This window comes from Chroicocephalus ridibundus, chromosome 15, assembly GCF_963924245.1.
Source record: "Chroicocephalus ridibundus chromosome 15, bChrRid1.1, whole genome shotgun sequence".
NCBI classification, from domain to species: domain Eukaryota; kingdom Metazoa; phylum Chordata; class Aves; order Charadriiformes; family Laridae; genus Chroicocephalus; species Chroicocephalus ridibundus.
Genome location: NC_086298.1, coordinates 554069 through 578882, shown reverse-complemented (window position 1 = coordinate 578882; position 24814 = coordinate 554069). Strand labels below are relative to the sequence as shown.

At 63.5% G+C, this 24814-nt stretch overlaps 3 protein-coding genes across 3 annotated transcripts; 2 read left to right on the top strand and 1 right to left on the bottom strand.

The window, feature by feature from the left end:
* Nucleotides 1-979: 979 nt before the first annotated feature.
* FBXW5 (F-box and WD repeat domain containing 5) lies at nt 980-14262 on the bottom strand. Its single transcript, XM_063352911.1, has 9 exons — nt 14134-14262; nt 13790-14003; nt 11080-11237; nt 10258-10432; nt 9201-9349; nt 7384-7870; nt 4449-4596; nt 3520-3732; nt 980-3022 (listed from the first exon to the last, which is right to left on the bottom strand). Exons 2-9 carry the CDS (start codon nt 13980-13982, stop codon nt 2776-2778), a joined length of 1770 nt encoding a protein of 589 aa, XP_063208981.1. The 5' UTR covers nt 13983-14003; nt 14134-14262; the 3' UTR covers nt 980-2775.
* Nucleotides 14263-14450: 188 nt separating this feature from the next.
* On the top strand, nt 14451-18809 carry C8G (complement C8 gamma chain). The gene is made up of 7 exons (XM_063352912.1): nt 14451-14896; nt 15651-15790; nt 16826-16896; nt 17204-17311; nt 17569-17670; nt 17993-18031; nt 18552-18809. The coding sequence occupies exons 1-7, from the start codon at nt 14747-14749 to the stop codon at nt 18563-18565; spliced, it is 624 nt and encodes a 207-aa protein (XP_063208982.1). The 5' UTR covers nt 14451-14746; the 3' UTR covers nt 18566-18809.
* Nucleotides 18810-21661: 2852 nt separating this feature from the next.
* LOC134523836 (lipocalin-like) lies at nt 21662-24704 on the top strand. The gene is made up of 7 exons (XM_063353253.1): nt 21662-21838; nt 22999-23138; nt 23252-23328; nt 23494-23607; nt 23862-23963; nt 24185-24210; nt 24548-24704. Exons 1-6 carry the CDS (start codon nt 21740-21742, stop codon nt 24208-24210), a joined length of 558 nt encoding a protein of 185 aa, XP_063209323.1. The 5' UTR covers nt 21662-21739; the 3' UTR covers nt 24548-24704.
* Nucleotides 24705-24814: the final 110 nt, after the last annotated feature.

Here is a 24814-nt window from a genome sequence, read left to right as displayed (position 1 = left end):
GCACGGCAGGGATACGGCACAGCACCGCGCACGCCTGCGACAGATGCTTTTACTAGCTGCGGCGCTCCCCTTCCCTCACGCCCGGCTGGGCAGGGCCAGAGCTGATGCTGACGACGCTTTCTGGTCCTTTTCCCTGTTTTAGCGGCTCTGGAGCGTGCAGCGGCAGTTGTCGCGCGTGTCCCTTGCAGCAGCCCGTGCGCTGCAGCAGGGGTACGGTCCCTTCCTGGGCAGGGCTCTGCCAGCCCGCCTGGCACACAGTGCTCAGTGTAAGCCACCGCTGGATATTTTTTTTGTGCATTTTTTTTTCCCCTTTTGACCACAGCTATTGGAGAACACCCATCTCGGCCTAGTACTGTGAAGTAACTCTTTTTTTTTTTTTTTTTTCCCTTGAGGATGTAATATGGTCAAAAAAACCCCCACTAATAAAAGCAGTTGGAAGAGCATCCTCGTATAACCCAGGGGAGTCTGGGGCTGGAGGAGGAGCAGGAGCCCCTCGGGGTGGGGGTTTATTTCTGGGAGTTTTATTTCTGGGGGTTTATTACTGCTGGGAGTTTCCCCCAGCTCCTGCCCTCCCTGCGGGAACGCTGCAGCCTGGGGGGCGGGGGGGGGTTGCCCAGCACCAGGCAGGGAAGGAGCTCCTGGGGGGCAGGGGGTGATGCAGCCCCAGCCTGGCTGCCGGAGCTTCACCGGTGGGAGCAGGCACGGGGCAGCTTCACCGGCAGAGCCTTCCCCCGGGCTGCCAGGAGCTGCCGCTCCCCGTGCACGGGGCTGTCCTGTCCTCCCCAAGGGCAATGAAGATTGGGGCAATTCTCTGCCTCTCTCCTCCTGTTTTAGAGCTCGCTGCTGGCACAGCCCAGGGCAGATACTCCGAGGGAGTCGCCTACCTCTGGAGCCCCCCAGGGACGCAGGCGCAGCAGTTCGACACGTCTGGCTTCAGTAGAAGAACAGCACTCAGAAAAACAAACGCGCATTGCAGAGATGCTTTAGCAGAATATTTATTCAATGCCATAGTGAAGAGCAAAACTCGGTACAAACATAAACCCTCAGTGCCTTGCTCACTACTACACCGAGCCAAGGAGAACAGATTTCACAATCTTGGGGGGGGAGGGAAGAAGGTAGAGGCTGTTCCTTTGCTGTGTGACTGGACAGAGCTGGATGGGGATCCCGTGTGCGCACACAGCCCTGAAGGGCTCCCGTGTTTCTGGAAGTCCTACGCTGACAGAAAACCTGAGTACAGGGGTTTTGGATAAAGCCACAGGCACCTGCTGGGGCAGAGCAGACCCGGGGTACAAACCTGCTGCCAAGGGCCAGAGGAGCTGTTAAAGCCATCAGTGCGTATCGAGACAGTATCTGCTGCCTCCGTTAAGTCTCGTATTTGCAACCCGAGGCCCTGAGTGGCACAGACAACTGCCCCGGTGCTCCCAGGGGAGCCCGAACCGCCTCCCCCAGCCCCTGCCTGGGACCCGGCTCCTTTCCAGACACAGCCCAGAGCCCCCCCTCCCAGGAACAACTGCAGCTCCTGGGGCCAGCGCCAGCCCCGGCCATCTGGGCCAGGTCAAGGTTAGGAGCTTAATTTTAGACTCTTACGGTTGGGTAGCTGCTAGGGGGAGAAAAGCGTCAGGGACAGATACAGAGTAAACACCACCACGTTCGTCGTCGCTTCAAAGTGAGCCAGCTCCATCCTTGGAGGGGTCCCCGGAGAAGCCGGCCACCGAACCCCCAGCAAGTCATTCCAGGTGGAAGGAAGCTTATTCAACTGTCACTTCAGGCAGAGGAGGGCTGCGTCCCCCCCGGCACCTCTGGGTGAATACCTGCAGCCACCCTTGGGTGCCTGCACCTATTCACAGAGAACGTACCAAGAGAGCCTAAAGTGCCACAACTTGAGTAGCGTGGGAGGGAGGTGACCACGAGACCCACCAGCCACCCTCACGGCCACCCCCTCGGGAGGGGACAGCACAGCCCCTAGAATAAATAGGTTACCGATGCCATAGCTTATTTAAGTGCTGCTTCGGAGAGGAAGACGGAGGAAAAGCCAGCACCGCGTTACCACCAGCCCTTCCCGCTCTCAAGTTTGGAAACCTTGGTCAGCACGTAGTTCTAACAGAAGGCATCGACAGGGCACTGGCTGCGTCCCCGGGGGCCACATGAGATGCCAGCGAGGCCCCCAGCCCTGCCTCCCCTGCTGCCCCCCCCGCTGCCCTCCCATCCCCGCTGCCCCCCGGGGCCAAGGTGCCGTGTGGGAGGAGGCACTCGGCGTTACCCAGCAGCCAGACGAGTTGCCTGTGGAGGTTTGGGACAAACAAACATTAATAAAACTACTATATTAAAAGAGTCCTGCAGTAAGGCAGCACAGCACTGTACCGCCGCTTCTGCCAAGTGCTCTGCAGCCGGCAGCTCCCAGCGAGGTCGGCCACGGCCCAGGCTCACCCAGTACAAACGCTGGAGACGCGTCTCAGTCTGTTCTCAGAGACCAACGCTCACCCAGAGAGCTGTGACCAAGGTGCAGCGTTCGTGAGAAGCTGTGGGGCGCCTACCCTGCAGTGACCAGCTCGGGCTGCTGCCCACCAGGCCCAGGAACGGGCCCTCGGCTCTTACACTCTGTCTTTGAAGCGGATGCTCCAAGGAGGAAGCAGTTCCCGCTGCCGGGGTCTCTCCTGACTCAGCAGATGGGATTCGTGTGCCCAGAGCTCGTCTCTGTTGTGCAGGGCACAAAGCTCTGCAAGCTCCAGAGGAGGTGGCTGCAGTGAGAAGCTGCAGGAGCGGGTGTACCTGGGTTCAGCTTTTCTGGTTCATGAGCCAGGAGAAGAGCAGTTTCCTGGGCCGGGGTTTCCTGGCCTGCTGGATGCGCACGGCGCGAGGGGAGCGCCACACCTTGATGGTGGTGTCATCGCTGGCTGTCAGGAGCAGCTCCTGCTCCACCGGGCTGAACGCCACCGAGTTGACCACGTTGTCATGCTGCAGTTTGGCCAGGCAGATGTTATAGTGCCGGTCCCAGATGTAGCCATGGCGATCCTCTGCCCCACTGCGGCAGACAAGACAGCGGTCAGGACGTCACCCCAGCAGCCTCGACAACCTGCTGCTCCCAACCCCCTTCCTTCTGCGCAGGCGCAGAGTGCCCCAGGCTCCATCTGCAGCCCCGTCACCCAGGAGCTTCAGCCTGGGCAGGCCGGCTCCCTCGGGGCTGTCTGAAGAGCCCCTTCAGCTCACTCCGTGGCACCTGCTGCCCGCAGTCCCTCGAGAAGGGCATCTGCCACCCCAAACGCGCCACAGCCCCAAATTTCCCCTTTCCTCGCTGATTTCACAACAGGAGCAGGGTGCACGGCCTTTAGCAGACGCCTCTGATTCAGTCCCTCTGCTCTTTCCAAACCTCCCGTTTCCTGCTCTGCTCACAACACACGGGAGTTCCCAGCAGCCGGACCAGCCCTGCTTGCACAAGCCACCCCGCAGCGCCGGCCCCAGGGGCCTCCTGGGCACGGGGTCAGGACCCTGTCCCCCCTCTCCCCCGCCATCGCCCCACACCTCGCCACGAAGTCCCTGCTGACATCCAGGAAGATGAAGAAGCACTCCTCGTTGGGCGTGTAGGCCCGATGAGCCCGGAGGGCTCTTTTCACCTCCTTCATTGTCTTCAGGTCGAAGACGTGGAGATCGATCTCCTCGGCGATGGGGGGCGGCTGCATGGGGTCGGAGATGACGCAGTCCCGAGGCCAGGCACGGCTGTTCACGTACAGGTACCTTGGGGCGGGGAGCAGAGAGTTACGCTGCACCTCGCCACGTGCGACAAAGCTCACAGAGCCCCAGCTGTGACTGCGCCGCGCAGCCGGGCAGGGCAGGGACCGAGCCGTTCCTCTGCTCCTTAACATCCTGCAGCTCTGCTCACTGAAACCCAGGCTGAAGCACAGGGACACGCTGCTGAACCACTTCTTCCCCTGTTTGGAAAGGAATGGGCCACCACAGCTGGGACAGCGGGCCCTAGGGGTGAGGTAAAGCCTCTCTAATCCCGTTAAAACCAACTTTAAGGACAGTGGCCTATCCATCTGCCTCAGGGACAAGACAGATTAAGGTGAGCAGCTCCACCAGGAGCTCTTACAACGGTCCTTGCCTGATCCTGTCCTGAACCAGGCTCAGGAGCACAGCAGGAGGAAAGCATTCCTGCCGAGACGGAATCATAGAATGGTGACAGAGTTGGAAGGGACCTTAAAGATCAGCTATTCCAACCCCCCTGCCCCGGGAAGGGACAAAGCAGGTGTGGGAAAGTGCTCAGGTGGTGACACGTGGCATCAGCACTAGGGCATAAAGGGGATGTGAACAAGCCGAGCGGCCTATGCAGACAGCCTGCTCCATCCACCGCAGTCATTTCTTCTCCGGTTCTCCCCCAAAGCCCCTAAGCAGCAGCCGCCGCCCACCCCCCGCGGTGTCCGAGGCCAGCACTGCCGCCCCGCCACGCTCACCTGTGGTCAGGGGAGAGGCCCATCCCGATGATGTGCCCATGGATGTCGATGACGTGATCCAGTGAGTCAAAGAACTCATCCGAGCGCCTCTCCTCCCCCAGCACCGGCCCGGCAGTCGTCATCTGATGGGGCAGGATCCTTTTAATCCCTTGGGGACAGAAAGCAGAATCAGGCGGTTCTGCAGGCTGCTGCCAGCAGACAGCGGGGCTGGTGGAAGTCCCCAGGCTTCAAGAAGGGGCTTCCCTTTGTGCTGCTGAGAAAGAAGAACTGGCTCCGCTGGCTGAGGACCACGACAGGGCTGCTGTCCCTGACGGGCTCCTTCCAGCTCTCGCAAGCGGTGCTTTTGGCCAGGACGCTGCCCGTAAGGGACACGCTGGCACGTTCTCCCCCAGCCAGGGAGATGCCCAGCTGCCAACCCGGCTGCTGCAGCCGCACCTCGCCCCGAGCCCAGCCCGCAGCCTGCGCCGGAGCACAAGGAAGCTGCGCTGGCCCCTGAGGCACTGCGGTTGCAGAAAGGTTTTTCTCCGGGATGAATCCTTGGGCTGGGCCCATTTCCTGCAATACCCAGCCTGGAGAAGGCCCAGCAGACGCACTGGCTGTGGCAGGGCTTTCCCTTGCCACCATCAAGCATGGGGGGGGGGGGGTCAGCCCCAGAAAGCTCCAAGAACAGGGGTTTAAACCCAAACTGGGCTCTACAGCTTTACAGCTTTCGAACTTCCCGACCCACATGCTGTGGGTGAAGCCCTCTCCCCTTAGAGCTCTAGACAGGAGTCCCAAACACAAACCATCAACAGCAGTTCCTGGAGGACTCCTGTGAGCCTCAGCAGCTCTTGGGCACACATGGGCTTAATCCTCAGCAGGTCCAAGAGGAGCTGGAAGATGGCCCATCCCATCGCCTCTCCGAGAGAATCGCTGCTGAACACCCTTCTCTTTCCTGCACGCCAACAAGGTCGGGGCGGCACCACACTGCACCTCAAGTCCAAGGCCCTTCACGACATCACTGCCTCTGAACCTGGGCAGCTCAGGACCTTCAGGCCAGGGCCTTCATTCTTCCACCCAACTGGCATTGCTTGCCAGCACCTTCATCCTCATTTCCACAGCTACATTCCCAGTTCCAAACTCAGCTACGTGGCCTCCCCGCACACAAAGCAGTAGAACAGGCAGCTCTGCCCGTGCCTCCAGCCTGCCACCCGCACAAGGGAGACAGGAGCGCAAAGGAAACTCCTGCAGAAGTGCAGCAGATCAGGCAGGATGGCACCCATGCCCAGCAGCCGGGAGCGCGGCTCCCACCAGCAGCTCCAGCCCAGCAGCCTGGCGAGAGACGAGCACAACGGCGAGCTCTTTCAAGTACCTGTTCCTCAGGGGCAGACAGCAGATGCACAAAGGCCGGTTTGACACACAAACCGATGGGCAAACATAACATTTTGCAGTGACTCATGGCTGGGAGAGGGGCTGAGCCAGGGCTCGTCCCTCCGAACAGCCAGCCTGTGCCGCGGGCGCTGGCTGCCGGCCAGGGAGTCACTGGAGTTCAAAGGCACCAAAACCCACGGCCCTGGGAGGCTGCGCTGCGAGTCGGCGGAGTCCAAAGGCAGACGCCGCCTCTGCGCCACGCTTTGCCTTCGCGCGCTGCAGGTTCCAGCCTGCGAGGCAGCGTTTGCTCAGGCCGGCGGGTCAGGATGCAGCGCTGCTGAGGGGGCTGAGGCAGGGCAGACCACCCGCCGCGCGTCCCCAGGCAGGAGCAGAGCTACTCTCAGTCCAGGTCACATTCCTAACTTGGGTGGACAAAGACCAAGTGACTCTTCTCTAAGTTGCCTACAGCTTTGGAAGCTGCCTTTCCCTGCCTTACTGGGCTGTACTGGTGCAGGACCAAGGAACAGGAAGGTTAGAAGGGCAGGAAAGCAAGGCTGCAATTGTGCGAGCAGCAAAAGGAACTGAAACCATCCGGCTTTACAGAAGAGTCTTCATGTCTAGAAGCAGCCCTCCTTCCCTCCCCACGTTTCTACTGATCTGTCTAGTCCTTTCCACTGAAATTCTCTGCTAACTTTAGGGGCTTTTGGAGAAGCACCCAGACGACCTGCTTCTGCTCATCACTGCGCTTTTATTTCCTATAAATTCAGACTCTGCTAGTCCCAGTGCCTCGACAAGAGAGCCCCAGATGAGCAAGGGAAGTCCTAACCCAGAAAAAGGTCACCGGCGGCGCCATTGCCTGGCTTGTGCTGCAACTACAGCCCCTTGCGCCCCACTGGGGAAGGAGGCTGAGCGCCAGCAAGCCGCCTGGGATCAGCTTGCCATGGACCTGCTGAGGCAGCGAAGAACCCACTGTGAAAGCTCTCCAATACCAAAAGTGCCCAAGTGTCTCGCTACGGCTGAAAGGCCAAGCGATGCAGGGGGGTCACACACCGGGGGAGGCAGGCGAGGCACTGGGGCAGGCAGGGCTCCGTCTCCCAGCGCTGAGGAGCACTGCGCGAGCAACACGCGCGTGAATCCCAAGGTGCTCAAACCAGCCTTGCCCCGATGCCCTCTTGACCCCCGCAAGACAATAGGGCCGGGGCCCTTCCACACGCGCCCATCAGGGCAACCACTGCCCTTCACATCCACCCACTTGTGTGCAACTTGTGGCTGATGTCCTTAAGTCAGGAGTTCCTTCTTGATCTTCTGCTCAGCCCTCGCCATGGCTTTCTTGTTTGGCCACGTGTCAAACCCGGTAGCAACAAAACCCTCAGGCAAGCGCTTGTGGGGTGGAACCCCCTTCAGTGACCGGGGCATCTCAAAAGCCTCCCGTATCGAGAATCCATCGGCCTGAGCAAAACTGGTACTCACTCACCACAAACAGGCAGCAAATAAACCAGGTCTTTTCCAGATTCAAATTTAAAGCGTAGCCGCAGCCCACACCCCAGGGAAGCTGCCATGCCCTGGGCTCAGACCACAGCCTTACCTATCTGGTGCGGGGAGTAGGTGAGGCATCCTGTGGTGAAGATTAAGTATTTTGTCTTGCTGTTGCTGTCCGTGGAGAGCAGGTTCAGCTCAGGCGGTTTAGTTCTGCTGCGTACAAACAGCTCAGCCACCTTTGTCTCCAACTCTGTCTCGGTCATGGCAGGCCTCACTCGGCCCTCCATGATATCATCAAAGAACTGCTGCAGCCCGTCCTCTGCTGTCACACCCCCTTCATCCGGCAATTCCTGTACTGCTGGCTCCGGAGTCTGCTTGGGCTTGGCCTCCTCTTCCTCGCTGTCACTGCCAAGATCAAAGACCGGGCAGGTGGAGGTGGAGGAAGCAGCTAGCTGCTCCTCGTAGTCCAGGAGCAGGTCTGGGGAATCGTACCGGCTGCAGTCAGCCACCATCACGGTCCGGATAGTGCTGGCATTCAGGTTCTGGATTTTGAAGAGTCTCTTCACTACATTCACATTCTCGGACTCTATGCCCTGCAAGCAGAAGGGAGAAGTGAGCAGGAACCACCTCACTGGAGGGTCACTCCTACAGCTCAAACCAAGAGCCACCTGCCCAGACCTCGAGCCCCCGCAGTGGACACGCAGCCCCCCACACCCCGACCTCTCTTCGCACTGCTGCGTGGAACACTGACCACGACAACTGGCCCAAGAGGCTGGCCAGCTTTGTTGCACTCCTTCCCATCTCGGAGGTGGGCACACCGAGACAAAAAGCTCCTGCAGGCAGACAACAGCGGAGTGGGAAACACAGAGGCCTGGCAGCCTTGCTGCTGCTTCCCCGCCCGAGGTCATTATCTGTCACTGCTCGGTGCCCTACAAGAATTTCAGGAACAGGCCTCTGCGATAAACATAGGTGCAGCGTGAAGTGCCACCCCGTTGTCATACAAGCAGCGGAGGACCTTTGTGCTCCTAAAGTCTGCCTGTACCCCTCAGCGGGACCAGCCTGGTTATCTGCTCCCAAACACAAGCAGGTCTCTTCCTGCCTAACTGCTCTGGCAGCCTGCAGCCGGACTTCAACTTCCTCACCTCCTGGAGACGGCAGGGTTAACGCTGTAGTGTCAGCACAGCGCAGAGAAATGGTTAGGGGAAGGGTCTCTGCTACCAGAGGATTTCACCTGGGGTCAGCATCGATCATGTTAAAAACCACAAAACACCAGGATGTGCAGCTGTGACATCGAGACAGAGGCAAAACACAGAAGAGGACGACGTCCGAGCAGCACAAGTGCCAGGGAATGAAACAGCAGCAAACAAGCAGCCTAAGGCCAGCACACACTGATCTCCAGGTCTCGTCACAGCGTAAGAGACAGCACCTGGCCCACAGAAACATCAGCAAGGACAGGGAGGGCTGAGCTCAGCCTCTGAGCTGCCTCTGGCTCCCGGGAACAATGCACTGAGCTGCCAAGTGGGAGAACGGCCGTCGCTCAGACACATGCCAGACTACAGCTGTCCCAGGCCCAGCTTCATACTACCAAGGACCTCAGCAACCCTGCTGTGGTTCAACCACTCTCCTGTTGAGCAACGCACGCTCTAGGGCACTGCAGTCAAGTCCTCATCCCAATTAATGGGGCAAGAGTTAATGGAATCTGGGGGTAGAATTAGAATATTGCAACATAACATGGAGCACGGAGAAACCTCAGGCAAGCGTTGCCTCAAGCTCAAGATCCTGAGGGCAAGTCAGAGGAGACAAACAGGGAGGGCAGGAGGACTGGGCCATTCTTCCCCGCTCACACCTCCTCCGCAGCTTTTCCTCCCCCAGGAGCCAGCAGGAAGCTGCACTGCCTGTGGAGCCGGAACAAAGGCACCTCACCTGGAAAGCGTTGTTCAGCCACAGCACGGAGCAGGAGGTTATACGCCCAATCCGATGCAGATTGCCAGATATCAGGTTGGTTTCATTCAGCCAGCAGCCAAACACATCATAGGGTTTATTCCTCACCCTGGAAAGCAGCGTGAAGTTCTCTGGAAGGGAGGGGAAACACAAGAGTGAGGCGATGGCTCCCGGCAAGGGCTCTGGAGAAACCGTGGCAGAAGACACGAGAAGCGGATTCAAGCCTCCGCGGGAGAGGCACCGATGCAGCATCTCCACCGCAAGCTGAGCGGACGCTGCCCAACCACCGCCCAATTCCAGTTGCTACTACGGAGACAGATTGTTTCTCTCTTCTACAGAGATGTGTGGAGAGAGCACGCACATGGGAAACAAACAAAAAAAAGGGCAGCCAGGCAAAGCCAGACCAGAGCGCAAGCTAACCTCACAGTCTTTCTCCGAGCGCGGCCCAAAGCAGAAACCCCAAGGACAAGAAGAAGCCAAACACGTACAGAACTTCTTCACTCCCCTCCCTGGGGCTCAGGGCCTTTCTGAGCAAGACAGCTGTGCAATTAGCAGCACTCCTCGATTTTTGGTACAATGGGACTGTTGCACAGAGACGGCAAGAGACAACAGTGTTGGGATCAGCAAGTTTCACGGAACTGCAGCAGAAGAGGTGAAGCAGACCCAGATGAACGCGCTTCAGAAAGCCACGTCAGACCTCAGGGTGGGACTAGCACCACTTGAGTCAGAAACGGTGCCTTCAAGACAACGGGTAACGCAGATAACTGTTGCCTTGCCCAGACTGTCGCTTAGAGCAGAAGTTAAGTGAGAATAAATACATGCCACGCTGCCTTTAGGTGATGACATGCCGACCTGAGCAGAGCTAAGGCTATCCGGAAGGTTTACCCTATGAAACTACGATTGGGACCCCTTTGCACAGGTGGTGGAAGGCAGGACAAGCACAGGGCAAGGCCACCGCACACCTGAAGAGGAAGGGAAGCCAGCACCCACCATTTCACACCTCCCAGGACGCCCCAGTAAAGACGAGGGTGGTATTTACCCATGCTGATTACGGCAATCTCTCCCGACGAGGAGTTGTGAGGCCCCACAAAGACACCTGACACCAGGAGGAGGGAGTCATCGGAGTTGAACTGGGAGAACTGCGTGTAGCTCCAGTTGTACGGCCTCATGTTGGAGCTGTGCTGCAGGGATATGTCCAACTCATTGCTCCAGATCTACAGACAGACAGACAAACAGTCAGAAAGCTGTGGAGAAGCCTGAGAGCGGTTCCACTTTACCTGTTCTGCCAGCACTCACTAGGACAGGAAAAAAAAGTAATATCAAAGACCCTATTTAACTGCGCCCCAGTCCCAATTTCCCTGTCAATTCCCCTGCCAGAAAATGGCCAACAGCTTTGGAGAGCAGCTGAATGCAGGACTGCTTTCCCATCAGCCAGTGGAGAAGGTGTTCACAGCAAATGGCACTGTCACAGGCGGATTTGTCAGCACGTTCAGAGAGACTTCTCCCAAGACAACCCCTCACGCCAGAACTTCTGCAGTGGATCGTCATCTCTGCGCTCTTTGTTAGACCCACGGCACAACAGGGGACTGATTCCCACCTAGAAAGCAGCCAGAGCCAGGCAGGCACCTCGGCCACCTTCACGCGGGCTGGAGCTGGAAGCCACAGCCCTCGAGGCTACGTTTGCAAGAGTCATTAGTTCTGTGGCTTTGAGAACAACTCGGCATCTGCAGGAACCGGCCTAAGTCCGGGGACACCTGGTCAAACCTCTCCTCTCCACAGACTTCCTGAAGGCTGCTGTCGTGGCGAAGCCCCGCTAAATCAAAGCCAGAAGGGTTGTGCAGAGTGTGTTCTGCCACTTTACCTTGACAGTACAGTCTTTGGAGCACGATGCAAACAAACAGCCAGAGTGGGAGAAGCTGAGGTGCAAAACCTGGTCATTGTGCTCCTTCAGGGCCTGCACTTCCACGCAAGGGATGGTGTCGTAGAGCCTCTGGAACTCATCATACCAGGAGACGGCAGCTGTAACACACGAGCAGGGACACGGGACAGGAACGTCAGTGGAGGGAAGCAACAGCCCTGAGCTAAACACAGAAGCCGCAGAATCAGTCTTTAACAAAGCGTGGTCGTGCCTGCTGCTGGCAATGCCAGGAGCTCTGCTGGGGCCAAGGTCCTCACAGCTTCAGCCACGTTAGCAGGGCTTAATATTTTTCTCAGTAGCTTCCCCGCTCCCACGCACAGAAAATGTTTTCTTCCAGTAAACACACAACTCCACACCGTACCACTACTTTGTAAACCAGTACAGCCACTGCAAGAAACATCCAGGGCATAGCTGTCAGCTATCTAACAAAAGCCTTGCTCAGGACAAAACAGCCGTCGGAACGGCAGACGTGCTCCAGCACAACGCAAACAAATCTATCATGTGATGAGGGGGAAGCAGCTCCTCAGGGTACCGGGCTCTGCTCTGATTATCTTTATCTTGTCTAACACAGAGTTAAGAAGGTTCCAGAAAGGGTACAAGACCAGGAAAAACCGCCTCTGTGAGATAAGAGAGTAGAGAAAACAAGAGAGAAGAAGGGGAGCTGGACGCAGCAGTGCCAGGACAGAAGAGGAGCCGGCAGTAGAAGAGCCTTGAGCACCCTCACAGAAGTCACACTGACACCTAATAAAGAGACAAATAAGGAGGATTTTTAACAAAGTGCCCGGTAAGGCAGCCTACAGACTTCTTGCAACAGCAAATCCCGAGGAAGCAAAGAGGATTATACATGTATATGGATAAGGGCCAATTTCCCTAGTTACACTGAACAGAAGTGAAGGGTTTTTTGGAACTCGCTGCAGCCCAGGAGGCATCTGCTCCTGCAGGCAGGGAGCAGCTTGCTGCCAGGACATCCCGCCATTGCTCTCCAGGCAAAGGGCTACATCCCTCTCTGAAGCTCTCGGTCCCAGCCCATCCGGCTGGGAAGCGGTCTGGACAGATCCCATCTGGCCAAGGAACGCCAACATTTTCTCTTACAAGACCCACTGGATGCCATTCCCCAAACAACACAGCTGCCCAGGGCAGGCAGGTTGGCAGAGGATTTCCCCAAACTCCCGCTTCAGCCCCTTCCTGGCCCTGCCAGCCATCCCCTGCTCCTGCTGCCTCGTGGAGGATTTTCACAGCTCCAGAAGTGCAGCCTGGGAGGTGCCCAAATACGTTACTGAGTTACACCGACTGCTCAATCCCGATTAGTGCTAAAGAACAGGGCTAGTAGCTTACTAACTAACTCCAGGAGGCTGGAAGCGAACAAGCCTGGTCAAAGAGCCTCAGATAAAACCTAAAGATAAACGTCCTCAACCCCATGGAGCTCCAGGGTCTGCGCAAGTGAAGTCACGCAGCCCGAGTTGTCCCATCCACACCTCATCTCTTCTCAGGACCCTTTTGCACTAGTGGGTGCACCCACTGCAGGGAGACAGACTCCCTACTGCTTGATCCTCGGCATTTCTTCTGTGGCAACTGCAACCTGAGCGGAAAAAGCCAATTCCCTCTGCCGTGGCCACTGCTGGGAGCACCGTGCACATCCGTGGGGTGGAGGATGGAGCACAGCCCTCCCAGACCTCTGCAGCACGCTGGGAACGGGCTTTTCCGCCTTCAAGGAAGACCCACCTTGGCAGCAAGGACTCCTGTCGGCAGGTCCCCAAGGCCTGTCTCAGCTGGTGCGACAGCGTTGGGTTACCCTTCCAGATTGCACCAAACCGCTTCCAGCGCCTGATACTCAGCAGGGAGCAGAGAACCGCTGCCACCGAGACTGCCGACAGCTCTACCCAGGGAAGGCCCTGCCAGGCTCAGTTGATGCTGACTGTTACTGGGCCATTTTCCCACTGCACGTTGAGGCCAAGATCCAGTCCGACCTGCCCTTGCAAAGTGGGTCACCATTTGCCCAGTGTACAATTAAAAGGCCACACGCCCACCTCCCTCTCCGGGCACCAGGCACACGCGTTCTCCCTCCACAGCCAGGCTGCAGCTGCTGCCTACATCTTATGGAAATGGTCTGATCAGCTAATGTGCACTTGCAGCTCTTCCTAGTCCAGATGAAAAAGGGACAGAGCCTGAAGCAGAGGCTTGCTGTGAGGTCCTGATCAGGAAAAGCCAGCAGTGATTATCATGGAATCCAACTAGGCTGTGAGGTGGCAGCGCAGTGACTCACTGCGTCTCCTTGGGATCTCCCTCAGCAGCAGTGCCCGGACAAGCTGTGCAGTGGCTACCAGAGAACACCTGCCCAGGGAGAGCTAAGACCACCTTTCCGTGAGAAAGAGAAAATCGAAGCATTTTCAACTACCTGATGGTACCCTTCAGGTGCACACCACCACCCAAGCACGTAGAACTGCTAACGTGATACGGTTTAGTGGCTTTGTCAGCCGTGACACCAGAGGACAGAGCAGCAGACGGGGGCAGGATCTTCCCCTCTGGGCTCAGGGCAGGGAGGGTTCGGGGCCGTCATTCAGGGAGCAGCCGCCGGGCCGGCCCCGCCGCCCTGCCCGCTCGGCCGGGAGCCCTGCAGCAGCCCCGCCAGCCCCTTTCCCCCCCGCCAGCGCACCTGGGTGCCGGGGCACCTCCCGGGAGACGCGGTAGTAGCGGTAGAAGAGCTCCTTCCAGAGGAACTCGTCGCGGGCCACGGCGTGCCACTGCTGGCACACCAGCCCCACCGAGAGCACGTCTACGTGGTCCAGGTAGAGGAAGATCTCGTAGAGGACGCTGTCGGGAAGGAGGGGGCCGCCGCCCGCGTCCATCGTGTCATTCTGCCGCCGCGCCTGGAAGCAAACGGGGGGTGAGGCCCGGCCCGGCGGCCCGCAGCCCCGCACCGGGGGGCCCGCACCCGCCCCGAGGGCCAGTGGCACCACCGGCACCCTCGCCCCGGGTCGCCCCCGCCCCTCACGGCACCTCGGCGGCTCCGGCGCCCCGCTGCCCCCGCCTCCTCCCGCCGCGCTTCCGGCCTCCCCGCCCCGCGCTTCCGCTGCGGCCGGCACCCGCCGCTCTGGCCGCCCCTCTCGGTGGTGCTCCCCCCCCGCCAATCACCGCGCCGCTTTCCGCCGCAGGCCTGAGAGATCGAGCCCAGAGCTCCCCACCGCGCCCTAGGCGCAGCTAGCCGAGCGCGGCACGCTCGCTCACCTACGGCGACCGCTCCGCCCCTCCTCGCCCCGCCCGGCCCGGTCAGGCCACGCCTCCCCCAGGCTCCGCCCCGTCTGTCAGGCCACGCCCCCTTCCACACAGGCCCCGCCCCTCTCGAACAGGCCCCGCCTCCCCACCGTGGGGTCGGGGCCGCCCGGGACCCCCGGGGCTCTGGGGGGACCCCCGGGATCGCGACCCCCGGGATCGGGACCCACCCGGCCCGGCCCGGCCCGGCCCATGGGGACCCCCGGCTCCAGCGTTGACCCCGGCCTTGACCCCGGCCTGCAGCTGCCCAAGGCCCTCGCCTGGCTTGGCTCCAGCCCGGCCACCCTGCCCGCCTGACCCCGCCGCTTCCCGGCAGAGCGGTCCCCGCCGGCCTGGCACCATGGCAGCCCTGGGCACCCTGCTGCTCCTCGGCCTGCTCCTCACGGCCCCGCCGGCGCTGGGGCAGAGCCCGGGCCGGCAGCGGCGGCCGCCCCCTGCCCAGAGCCCGCTGGAGAAGGTGGCGGCTCAGGAGGAGCTCAGCCTCCCCCAGGTGAGGGGCCGGGGGCACCCGGCCGTCCCCCCCTCCCGGCGGGCCTGGGGCGCAGGGAGGTGGGGGGGGCTGCAGCCCGTCCCCCTGCGTGTCCCCCTCCGGGCCTGACCCCAGGGCATCCCCCTTCAGACCCGCCCCGCCAGCCGCTCCCCCAGCCCAGCCCCCCGGCGCACCCCCGGTCCCAGCTCAGCCCCCCAGCGCTGCCCGCAGAGCCGCCCCACAGGGCAGGCGGGGGGCCGAAGCCTCGGCAGGGACCCCCGTCCTGGCCGGCTGCTGTCTAGCCGGACCCCGGCTCCCGCAGCCCCCTCCATCCTCGCCCCGGGGCCGGTGCAGCCGTTCTGGGGTTGGGGTTGGGCACTCGCGTCCCCCCCGGCGGCGCTGGGCACGGCCTCCGCCGGGCACAGGTTGAGCTGGGGCTGCAGGGTGCGGACACGGGAGCGGGGTGCTCGCCCACCACACACCCAGGGCTGCCCCGGGGTGCTCGCGGTGTGCGGGGATGCCTCGGACGCCCCCTCCCCGCAGTCCCCCTGCTCCAGCCTGTCCCCATGCCAGGCTCCTGTCTGTCCTGCTCTGTGCCATCCGCCGGCTCCTCGTGCCCCGTGGGCAGGCCAAGGGGCCGGGCTGCGGCAGAGGTGCCAAGCGAGTGGAGACAGCACAGAAGAAGGGTGCTCGGGGTGGTGGGTGCTCGGGGCAGCGGGGTGGTGGCGCTTTGAGGCAGTGGCCCAGCAGACAGTGCCACCCCTGTGCCATGCAGCTTGCAGGGAGGTGGTTCCTGGTCGGCGTGGCCTCCCGCTGCAGCTACCTGGCAGAGCACAGCCACCAGCTGGAGGCCACCACGGTGACGGTGACCATCCTGGAGGGGCAGAGCCTGGCCATCAGCACCTTCAGGAAGCTGTGAGTGGTGCCAGCCAGTGGGGCCGCAGGCAGGGACAGGGACACTGCAGGCAGATTGGAGCAGGGCTGGTGCCCTGGGATGGGGACAGGGACGCTGGGTGGGGTGGGGACGCTGCAGGCAGGTCGGAGCAGGGCCAGCACCCAGGGATGGGGACGCTGGATGGGATGGGGACGCTGGATGGGACAGGGACGCTGGATGGGACAGGGACGCTGCAGGTGGGTCGGAGCAGGGCCAGCACCCAGGAATGGGGACGCTGGATGGGACGGGGACACTGGATGGGACAGGGACGCTGGATGGGACAGGGACGCTGCAGGCAGGTCGGAGCAGAGCCAGCGTTCTGGGATGGGGACGCTGGATGGGACAAGGACGCTGCAGGTGGGTTGGAGCAGGGCCAGTGCCCTGGGGTGGGGATGCTGGATGGGACAGGGACGCTGCAGGCAGGTCCGAGCAGGGCCAGTGCCCTGGCCACAGGCCCCAAGGAGGAAAGAGCTGCCTGGGAGCAAAGTGTGGGTGGGATCTCCCCTGGGATGCTTTGTGGGAAAAGCCCTGGCCACAGCAGGCTGGCACCCTGCCACCCACACGGCCACCAGCCTTGGGCTGCCCAGGCTGGGCAAGGTGGAGGGAAACCAGGCTGGGGAAACTGAGGCACTGATCTGGCACATGGTTGCCCCATGGGCACCCAGCCAGGGACAGGCTTTTGGGGGCCAGCCCAGCGGCAGCACAGCTGAGGAGGGGGATCTTCAGCACACCCATGGGTGCTGCTTGCCAGCCTGGGGGGGGCGGAGTGCGTCTGAGGGGCTGAGCCAGGCTCAGAGCTGCAGGGAGGGGGCAGGGACCCCTCGGGCTCAGCGAGTTTTTGGTCCCTGTGGCTCTCGCTGTGTCTCCATGGGGCCCTGAGACATCTCTTTGCAGCATCTCCCCAGGGATGCCCCGAGAAAAAAGATACCGCGTGTGCCCAGGCAAGCGGGGCGGGAGGGGGCCCGGGCTGGATCCTCCCCAGCCTGCGCCCGCAGCCTCCTCCTCTCCCCGTACAGGGACGGGATGTGCTGGGAAATCCGTCAGCGCTACCTCCCCACCCAGGCCCGCGGACGCTTCCTCCTGAAGGGTAAGGGAGGCCGGGCTGGGGTGGCGCGGGGGCTGCGGGGACCGTGGAGCTGGAGCCCCCCACTCCAGCTCTCGGCGGGGCTTTGGTACCAGTGCCCTCCCAGTATCCCACCTCTGGGATCTCAAAGTGCCCCGGTGCCAAATGCCATCATGGTGGTGGGGAATGGCACCCCATGGGGCTGCACCTGCTCTGGCCCTGATTTTCACCCCTTGTACACCCCGCTCATGGTGAAACGAGGCCCCTGGACAGTACTGGGGCTAACCAGGGTTAACTGGGACTAACTGGGGCTGTCCTCGGTCTGTCCCAGGCCGTGGCTATGGCAGCAAAGTGGACGTGGTGGTGGGTGAGACAGACTACAGCACCTACGCCATCCTCTATTACCAGAAGGGCCGGAGCATCTCTGTCAAGCTCTACGGTGGGTCGGTGCTGGGGGACGCGTGGCAGATGAGGGACAGGGGTGGCAGAGGGGTGGGAAACCCGTGCTGGGCTCGGGGGAGAGCATCTCTCAGATGGAGAGTTTTGTCCCCAAACGCTGCAGGGGGGTGAGGGGGGACCTGGTAATCAGCTTCTCTGAGCTGAAAGACCCCTTGGCCCCAAGCCTTGCCGTGGGGGGCACGAGGGGGCTTTGGGGCAGAGCTCGCGGCCGGTGACAGCGTCTCCCTCCCCACGCAGGACGGACCAGCCGGGTCAGTGACACTGTCGCGGAGAAGTTCGAGCAGCGTGTCAGGGCTGTGGGCCTGAACGAAGACGTGACCTACTACTTCCCCCAATACGGTGGGTGGCACGCAGTCCCCTGGGGGCAGGGTCCCCCCCGCGGCGAGGGCTGTGTCCGGGAGGGGCCTGGCAGCAGGGCCTGGGGTCCAGCCCCTCCGGCGTGGGGAGGGGGAGGCACATCCACACCGGTTTGAGCAGCTTGCGGCCCCATGTCACCCACGGTAGGGCCACGTGTGGGGTCTGTCCCCGTGCTGTGGCCACCCCAGGGATAAGGATGCAAGGTGCAAGGACTGGGCTGTGCCCCACAGTGTCCCTGGGGTGCAGGGCAGGGGGGTCCCAGGTGCCCAGGCAGGGTGACTGCCCCGGGCTCTCTCTCTTGCAGGATTTTGCGACTCCGCAGATGAGTTTCACATCCTCGATGGTGAGTTGTGGGTCCCGGGCAATGCGCTGGGACCCCCATGTGCCAAGCTTGGCCCCACCTTGGGCACCACCCCGCCATGGCTGTGGGCTGGGCACGCCACGCCGGACCCACGCCACACCGCGGCCATGTGGTCCTGCCCCACGGGGGCTGCTCTGGCACGGGGAGCCCGTGCCGGACCATCCCCCAGGGCAGCATCCATCCATGCCCTTGTGCGGGGCGAGGAGGTGGCAGACCATCGCCCAGAATGGGCATCAGATGCCCCCTGGCAAAGGAAAGCCCCTGTTTGCCCCCCACATGGGTCAGGCTGGGCTTAGTGGGGTCTGTATTGGTGTTTCCTGGGGTGGGGGCTGGGCTGGGCTGGGCTGTCCTGGGACAGGGACACCCCGGGGTGAGGACCGGACACCCCAGTGACAGCCCCACCGCTTGTCAGTGGTGCCTGGGGAGGCAGAGGTGGGTCCCCAGCCCTGGTGCTGGGCTCGGACACCTCCCCAGCCCCTCGGCACTTCTCTTCCCCTTCCAGAAACAAAGCCGTAAGTGCAGGAGGTCCCCAGAGCTCAGCCCTCGCCTCATCCAGCCGCCCATGGCCACGCAGGACCAAGCTGGGGTTTGGGAAGACCCTGCTGCTGCTCCACAGCCCTGGAGCCAGCCCTGGGGCTCCCCGGCTCCTCCAGCTGTGCTGTCCTTGTCCTGTCCCCCCACGGCTTTGTGTCACCCCTCTGCTCTGCGCCCCCGTGCCCTGCGGCAGCCAGCGACACCCCAATAAATGCCTCAGAGGAGAGTCTGTGTCCAGGCACGTCACCCCTTGATCTGCCCCAGGAGAAGGCCAGCACTGCCCGCGCCCCGAGACTGCTGGTGTCCTGGCCCTGTGCTCCTGGCCAGGGAGTGCCAGGGCGTGCTGGGGGGCCAGCCAGCCCCCTCCCTCAGCTCCATCATCCTCTGCCTGCGCCTCACCCCAGCCATGGGGTTGTGGCAGTTCCTGATTTACTCTGGGGTGACATAGTGCACGTGAGTCCGGCTGGTGAGCGAGAGAAAGCCCTGAGCACCCAGCGCAGCGTGGGGGGACGGCACGCTGTTGGGTGCCGTGGGGCTGCATGGGCTTGGGGGGGGCTGGGGACCGGCGCAGGATCAGCCCTTCCCTGGGACAAGCCAGGAGAATCCCAGAGGAGGAAACCTCGGCCCCGCGGTGGTCCTGCTTCTCACCCCAGGGCCTCCGGGGCAGCGAAACACCCCGTTCCCCTGCCCCAGCCCTGCCGACGGCATTGTCCAAGGGGCTGCTGCCGGGGCCGGACCCCCGCCTGCGTCCCAAAGCCCGCACCCGGCTGGAGAGCCAGGCAGGGTACGTCCCTCACGTGCCCTGAGCGCGCTGCGGGGGCCGGCGGGGGCTTGGCCCAGGGGTGCAACCAGGGGAGAGGGGCTGCGGCCCCTTGCGGGAGCCCTCTGCCCCGCGTGCCCAGCCTGGCTGAGGCCGTGCTGCCCCCCGCGCTTGGGTGTTTTGGGCGAGCGGTGCCAACTCCCCGGTGCCGGCCGGGCGGTGGCGGGGGGGGACGGACGGGGAGCAGCCCCCGCGGGCACCCCGCAGCCCCTGGGGCAAGGAGCAGCCCTCTGCCCCCAGCGCCGGCGTTTTGCAATCGTAGCGGAAACTGGTAACACATGTTGTTTATCAGGGACTTATGTAAGGAACCGCCACGTGACGCGCCCCAAGCCAGCCCTGTCCCCGCTGCCCACGTGTGGGGCAGTGGTGGTGTCCGGCCGCGCTCGCGGACCCCCCAGCCCGGGCCACCCGCAAGAGCCCGGTGGGGGCAGCAGGGTGTTAACGGATCCGGCTCGCTTTCTGCCCTGCACCCACCCGCACCCCGCAAGTGGCCGCGCTGTGGTGGAGCGGTGGCAGGGCGATGGGGGGCGATGGGCAGCCCTGCCCTCCCGCCCGGGGGAGCTGGGCCGGTCCCCAGGGTGCCCCCTGCGCCCCGCTCAGCCCAGCCCGCGTTTAGCTGGCCTGAACCCATTTCTGGGGCGCAAACGCCCAGGTTGTGCCTAAGGGTCTGTGGCTGGGCACCGCGGCGATCCACAGCCCGGGTACCTCCATCCTGCCCCACGCCGCCGCCGGTGCCCCCGTGTACCCCCACATGCCCCCATGCTCCTGAGCTTGCGCCCAGCTTTGCCACCCATCTCCTTGGGCTGCTCCCCTGCTTTGTCACCCCCCGCAACGCCTGGGCATCCCCTCCTGCCGCCCGGGCAGAGCAGGGAGACGGGATACCCAGGCCGGGGGGGGGGGCGGGGGGGGGGCTTTGTGTCCCTGCCCCAGCGCAGAACCGCAGTGACACCCGTGGGTGCTCCGTGTGTCTAATGTGCGACGGAGAGGGCTCCGCCTGGCACCCTGCACCCCACGGGTGGGCTCGGACAGAGGCAGAGCCCCCAGCCCAGTGCGCGGGGTGGGGGGGAGGGGGGAGGGAGCCCAGCCGGGCTCTCGTGATGCTCAGTCCTGCCTGGCTCAGCTTTTTGTTTTGTTTTAATAAATCCGCGGAGCTGGGGCCGCCCCGGCGCGTGGGGTGCAGGGGCAGGCCGGGCTCACAGCTGGGTGCGGGGAAGGGAATGTGCCGGGAGGGGGGTAGGGGGGGCTGCCAGGGGAAAAAAACCAGCTGTTGTGAAAACAGGCTCCTTACGTAAAGCGCCTTGGCAGGGCCGCGCTGCGGGGAGAGCCGCGGGGCTGATGTTCTGCCCGCCACGGCCAGCCCTGCCCAAACCCTGCCAGAGCCACGGCCGCGGCGGCTGACGCCCAGCACTCCCCTCTGGCCCTCACCCTGCGGGTGCTCGGGGTCTCCCCAAATTACGGGGGGGGGGGAGAGGGGCAGCTCAGTGCCTGCTGATGACCCCAAACCAAGGGGGAGGACGTCTCCCAGCCCCTCTTGGCAAAGGGTGCAGGGTGGCGGGGGGTGGGGGGGGTATCCGTCTGGCTGTGTGCTGGTCCCCAGGGAGCTGGGTATCAGGGTTGCCCAAGGCAAGGGTCTGGCTGCCCCCCAACACCCCCAGCCCCCCAGCTCGCCGTCGGAGTGCACTGGAGCCGCATCTGGATGGGAGTCAGCCCCGCGGGTGGCAGGGCCAGCTGAGATGCTCCCTCGGGTGATGGAGGGACTTGGGTCAGGGCCGGGGCTGGGGGGGGGGTCCCGCAGGAGCACCCGCAGGTGCCCGTGAGTCCCATGGGTTGGATCGGGACCTGGCAGGCACTTGACATTCCCTCCACCTCGCTTGGGCCCCTCTCTGGGTCTGAGTGACGCCGTCCTGCAAGGAGGGGGCAGCCAGCAAGCCCTGGCCCCCGATCCTGGCCCTGGTCCCATGCCTGGGGGCCACCCTGGCTGCCCGCACCGGCCCCCGGCTCGGCGGCGCTGGGGGCAGGGACAGCCGCCGCGCTGGCTGCAAGCTGTATTTTTGCTGTGGAGCAGTTTGGCGCTCCGAAGCAAACATGTCATATCAACAAGAGGGAAACGCTTGCAGGTTCCCCCGCCTGCCCTTTGGCTTGGGCGCTCGCCCCTGCTCTCGCTTGCATAACGGCACGGGGGGAGGCAGGGCTGGCCCCCCGGGGGGCCACCGTGCAGCCTGCCCATAAATAGGGGCCTGCCGGGCTCTCTCCGGCACCGCAGCACTCCGCCTGCTCCTCTGGCTCGGCTCGGCTCGGCTCGGCTCGGCTCGGCTCGGCTCGGCACGGAGGGAGACATGCACACCACGCTGCTCAGCATCCTGGGGCTGGCCCTGCTCGGGGCACTGCACGCGCAGGACGGCGTCCCCGTGCAAACCGACTTCCAGCAGGACAAGGTGACGCAGCCCGGCCGGCATCACATGCGTGGGGGTTCGGGGCATTTTGGGGGATCCTCGACCTGAAAATGTGCGGAGATGGTGTTGCAGGTGGATTTGAGGCCAGGCTGGCCCCAGCACTGGGAGGGGCAGGGCAGCCGGTGCACCCGTAGCCCCCCGTCCCTGGGGACCCCCCGGCGCCTGGGTTTGGTGGCTCCGGAGGGGATGCAGGATCCAGGCTCCAGCCTGTGGGGCAGGACCGAGCAGGTGTGGGGCCGGGCTGCCTGCTGTGCCGTGGGGTGGCTGTAGATGCGCAGGGATTTTGTAGGGGAGACTGAGAAAAGCAAGCTCAGCTTGACAGGCAGCGTGGAGATGGGTCACGGACGCCTCTCCCCATCCCAGACCCCATCCCCCCCCCAACACAGGGTCCCAAAAAATCAAGGGCTGCTGTGCTGGGGGGTCCCGCACACCCCTCTGCCCTCCCAGCCCGCGGGTGCTGGCATGCCCAGGGTGCTCACACTCCCCTTCCTCGCCCCATGATGGGCAGGACCCAGACAGGACAGCCCCAGCCCGCCCGTGCGCCGGCATCCCAGCCCCACAGCCCTGGGGTCCCACCGGGCCAGGGCGGGGGCCACGCTGCCTGCTCCCCCAGGGAACCCCCGGAGGGGTCCGGGGTGACAGAGCCACCCCAGGGAGGTGATGGGGATGGAGGCACGTCCTGCAGGGATGGGGTCTGGCATGTCCTGCAAGGGTGTCCCAGCACAGCCGTCCCTGAGGCTGTCAGCTCCCCTCCGGGTGGCCCTGGGGACCAGGCTGGGATGAGCCATGCTGGTCCCAGGGTCCTGACCCCTCCTCGTGCCCCTAGATGGATGCAAATGGCATCTGAGAGCCAGGCGGTCCTGTCACCCCCTCCCTGGGCTTGGGGCAAAGAGGAAGGAAACCCCCTGGGTACTGGGAGTGAAGGGCATGTCGTAAACCAGGGCTCTCCTGGCTGCTGGGTTTTGTGAACACCGAGAGCTGTAGCAGCTCCCTGGGGGACGAGGACCCCAGGATGCCATCCTGCCGTGGGGCGCAGGCTGACCGGAGGGGGGGAACAGTGGCCTGGGCGGGGGCTGGCGGGTGGCCGAGGGGCGAGACGGGGGTCTCTGTGTGGCCGGGGACTGAGTGGAGGTTGTGTGCAGTTGACAGGGAGATGGTACAGCATCGGCCTGGCCTCCAACTCCAACTGGTTCAAGGAGAAGAAGCACCTGATGAAGATGTGCACCACGGTCATCTCTGCCACCGCAGACGGGAACCTGGAAGTCACCTCCACCTACCCCAAGTATGGGCGTGGGAAGCGGGTGGGCAAGCAGGGGGTGCTCCCCCATGGTGCCATGCCTGGGGCTGGAGCGTCCCCCCTGGCCCCCTCTGATGTCCTCGTGCTGTGCTCCCCAGGGGTGACCAGTGCGAGAAGAGGAACAGCCTCTACACCAAGACAGAGGAGCCGGGACGGTTCAGCTACACCAGCCCACGTGAGTGCCCGGCTCCCAGCCCGGCCGCCCGCGGGGCAGCCCCTGATGTGCCCCCAGCTCCCAGCCCGGCCCCTCTGTCACCTGTCCCTGCTCCTGCTCCCACCGGAGCACCTCGGGGCTGGCTCGGTGTCCGGGCCTGAGCCGTGCCCTCCCTGTCTCCTGCAGGCTGGGGCAGCAAGCATGACATCCGCGTGGTGGAGACCAACTATGAGGAGTACGCCTTGGTGGCCACCCAGATCTCCAAGAGCACCGGCTCCTCCACCATGGTGCTGCTCTACAGTACGTCCGCCCTGGGACCCCCACGTCGCCCACCCCCTCACCCCCCAGGACCCCCAGGGATGCCCTCGGTGGGGGGGTCTCTCCCATGGGAGAAGGGCAGCAGCATCTCCCAAGCTGGGGTGACCCATGGGGTGGCTGGGTCAGGACCCCCTCCCTGGGGAGCCTGTCCCTTGCTGGGCTGCCCGCACCCCGGGGCAGTGTGACCCCTCACGGGGGTGCGGGGGCGCTGCCTCTCACCCTGCTCTCGGCTGCAGGTCGGACAAAGGAGCTCAGTCCCGAGCGCCTGGAGAGATTCACCCAGTTCTCCAGGGAGCAGGGTCTGACGGACGAAGAGATCCTCATCCTGCCCCGGACGGGTGAGAGCCGGAGGGGCAGGGGGATGGCGGGGGGCAGGCAGTCAGCCGGGGGGGTTAAGAGGGAGGAGACCCTCCTGCCTTCTGCCTGCCTCCCTGCGGGGCCGGCACGGGGCCAGCTCTGGGGTGCCGCTGGGCAGAGCCCCATGCGGGGTCCCTTGGGGGGGTCAGCAGCCCCCCCCAGCCCCTGGATGAGCTGACCTCCGCTTTTCTTCCTCCTGCAGACAAATGCATGGCAGACGCTGCCTAGGTGAGTCCTGCCTTTGCTGAGGCTCACACCAGCCCTACGGGGGGGGGGACGACACGGGGGTGCTCAGAGCCGCTGCACCCTGCAGAGCCCCCATCCCCTTCCCGGCCCCCCCAGGCTGCTCCTCTGGCTGGGGTCCCCCTTACCCCTGCTGGGGATCCCCCACCCCGGCCCTATGGGGGCTCTTTTCTTGCCCCAGGACCTTGCCAGGACCTGCCCACCCACTCAGCGAGGGGCTGGCAGGGCCCGTGTCCCCCTGTGTGTCCCCCCGTGTGTCCCCCTGAGTGTCCCTGTGTCTCCCCCAGCTCAGCTACGCTCGCGCCCCCCCTGTCTCTTCCAGGCAGACCCGCCGGCTGCTGCCCGCCGGAGCCCGAGAGCACCGCGAGTCCCGTCCCGTCCTGTCCCCAGCACGTCCCCCAGCACCGCAGCAGCCTTCGCTCCCCGCCTTCACACCCCACGCCTGCACCCCCGTCCCCATTAAAGCCCATATAAAACCAGCCCCCCCGTCCTTGTCTGCTGGGCGTTTATGGGGAGCTGCGATGGGGAGGGGGGAGCAGGGCCGGTGGCGGTGGGCTGGGCTGGGGCTGGCCTCAGGGGTCAGGGCCGA

Excerpts from the sequence above, each read along its gene's own strand:
- FBXW5 (XM_063352911.1), bottom strand. The coding sequence starts at position 13,982 with ATGGACGCGGGCGGCGGCCCCCTCCTTCCCGACAGCGTCCTCTACGAG. Across the intron at positions 9,350-10,257 it reads GATTGCCGTAATCAGCATGG|AGAACTTCACGCTGCTTTCC; the intron begins GTAAATACCACC and ends CCTCCCTTCCAG. Across the intron at positions 7,871-9,200 it reads GGCTGAACAACGCTTTCCAG|GGCATAGAGTCCGAGAATGT; the intron begins GTGAGGTGCCTT and ends TTCTGCTTGCAG.
- LOC134523836 (XM_063353253.1), top strand. The coding sequence starts at position 21,740 with ATGCACACCACGCTGCTCAGCATCCTGGGGCTGGCCCTGCTCGGGGCA. Across the intron at positions 23,329-23,493 it reads GTTCAGCTACACCAGCCCAC|GCTGGGGCAGCAAGCATGAC; the intron begins GTGAGTGCCCGG and ends TGTCTCCTGCAG. Across the intron at positions 23,964-24,184 it reads CCTCATCCTGCCCCGGACGG|ACAAATGCATGGCAGACGCT; the intron begins GTGAGAGCCGGA and ends TTCCTCCTGCAG.
- C8G (XM_063352912.1), top strand. The coding sequence starts at position 14,747 with ATGGCAGCCCTGGGCACCCTGCTGCTCCTCGGCCTGCTCCTCACGGCC. Across the intron at positions 14,897-15,650 it reads AGGAGCTCAGCCTCCCCCAG|CTTGCAGGGAGGTGGTTCCT; the intron begins GTGAGGGGCCGG and ends TGTGCCATGCAG. Across the intron at positions 17,312-17,568 it reads CATCTCTGTCAAGCTCTACG|GACGGACCAGCCGGGTCAGT; the intron begins GTGGGTCGGTGC and ends CTCCCCACGCAG.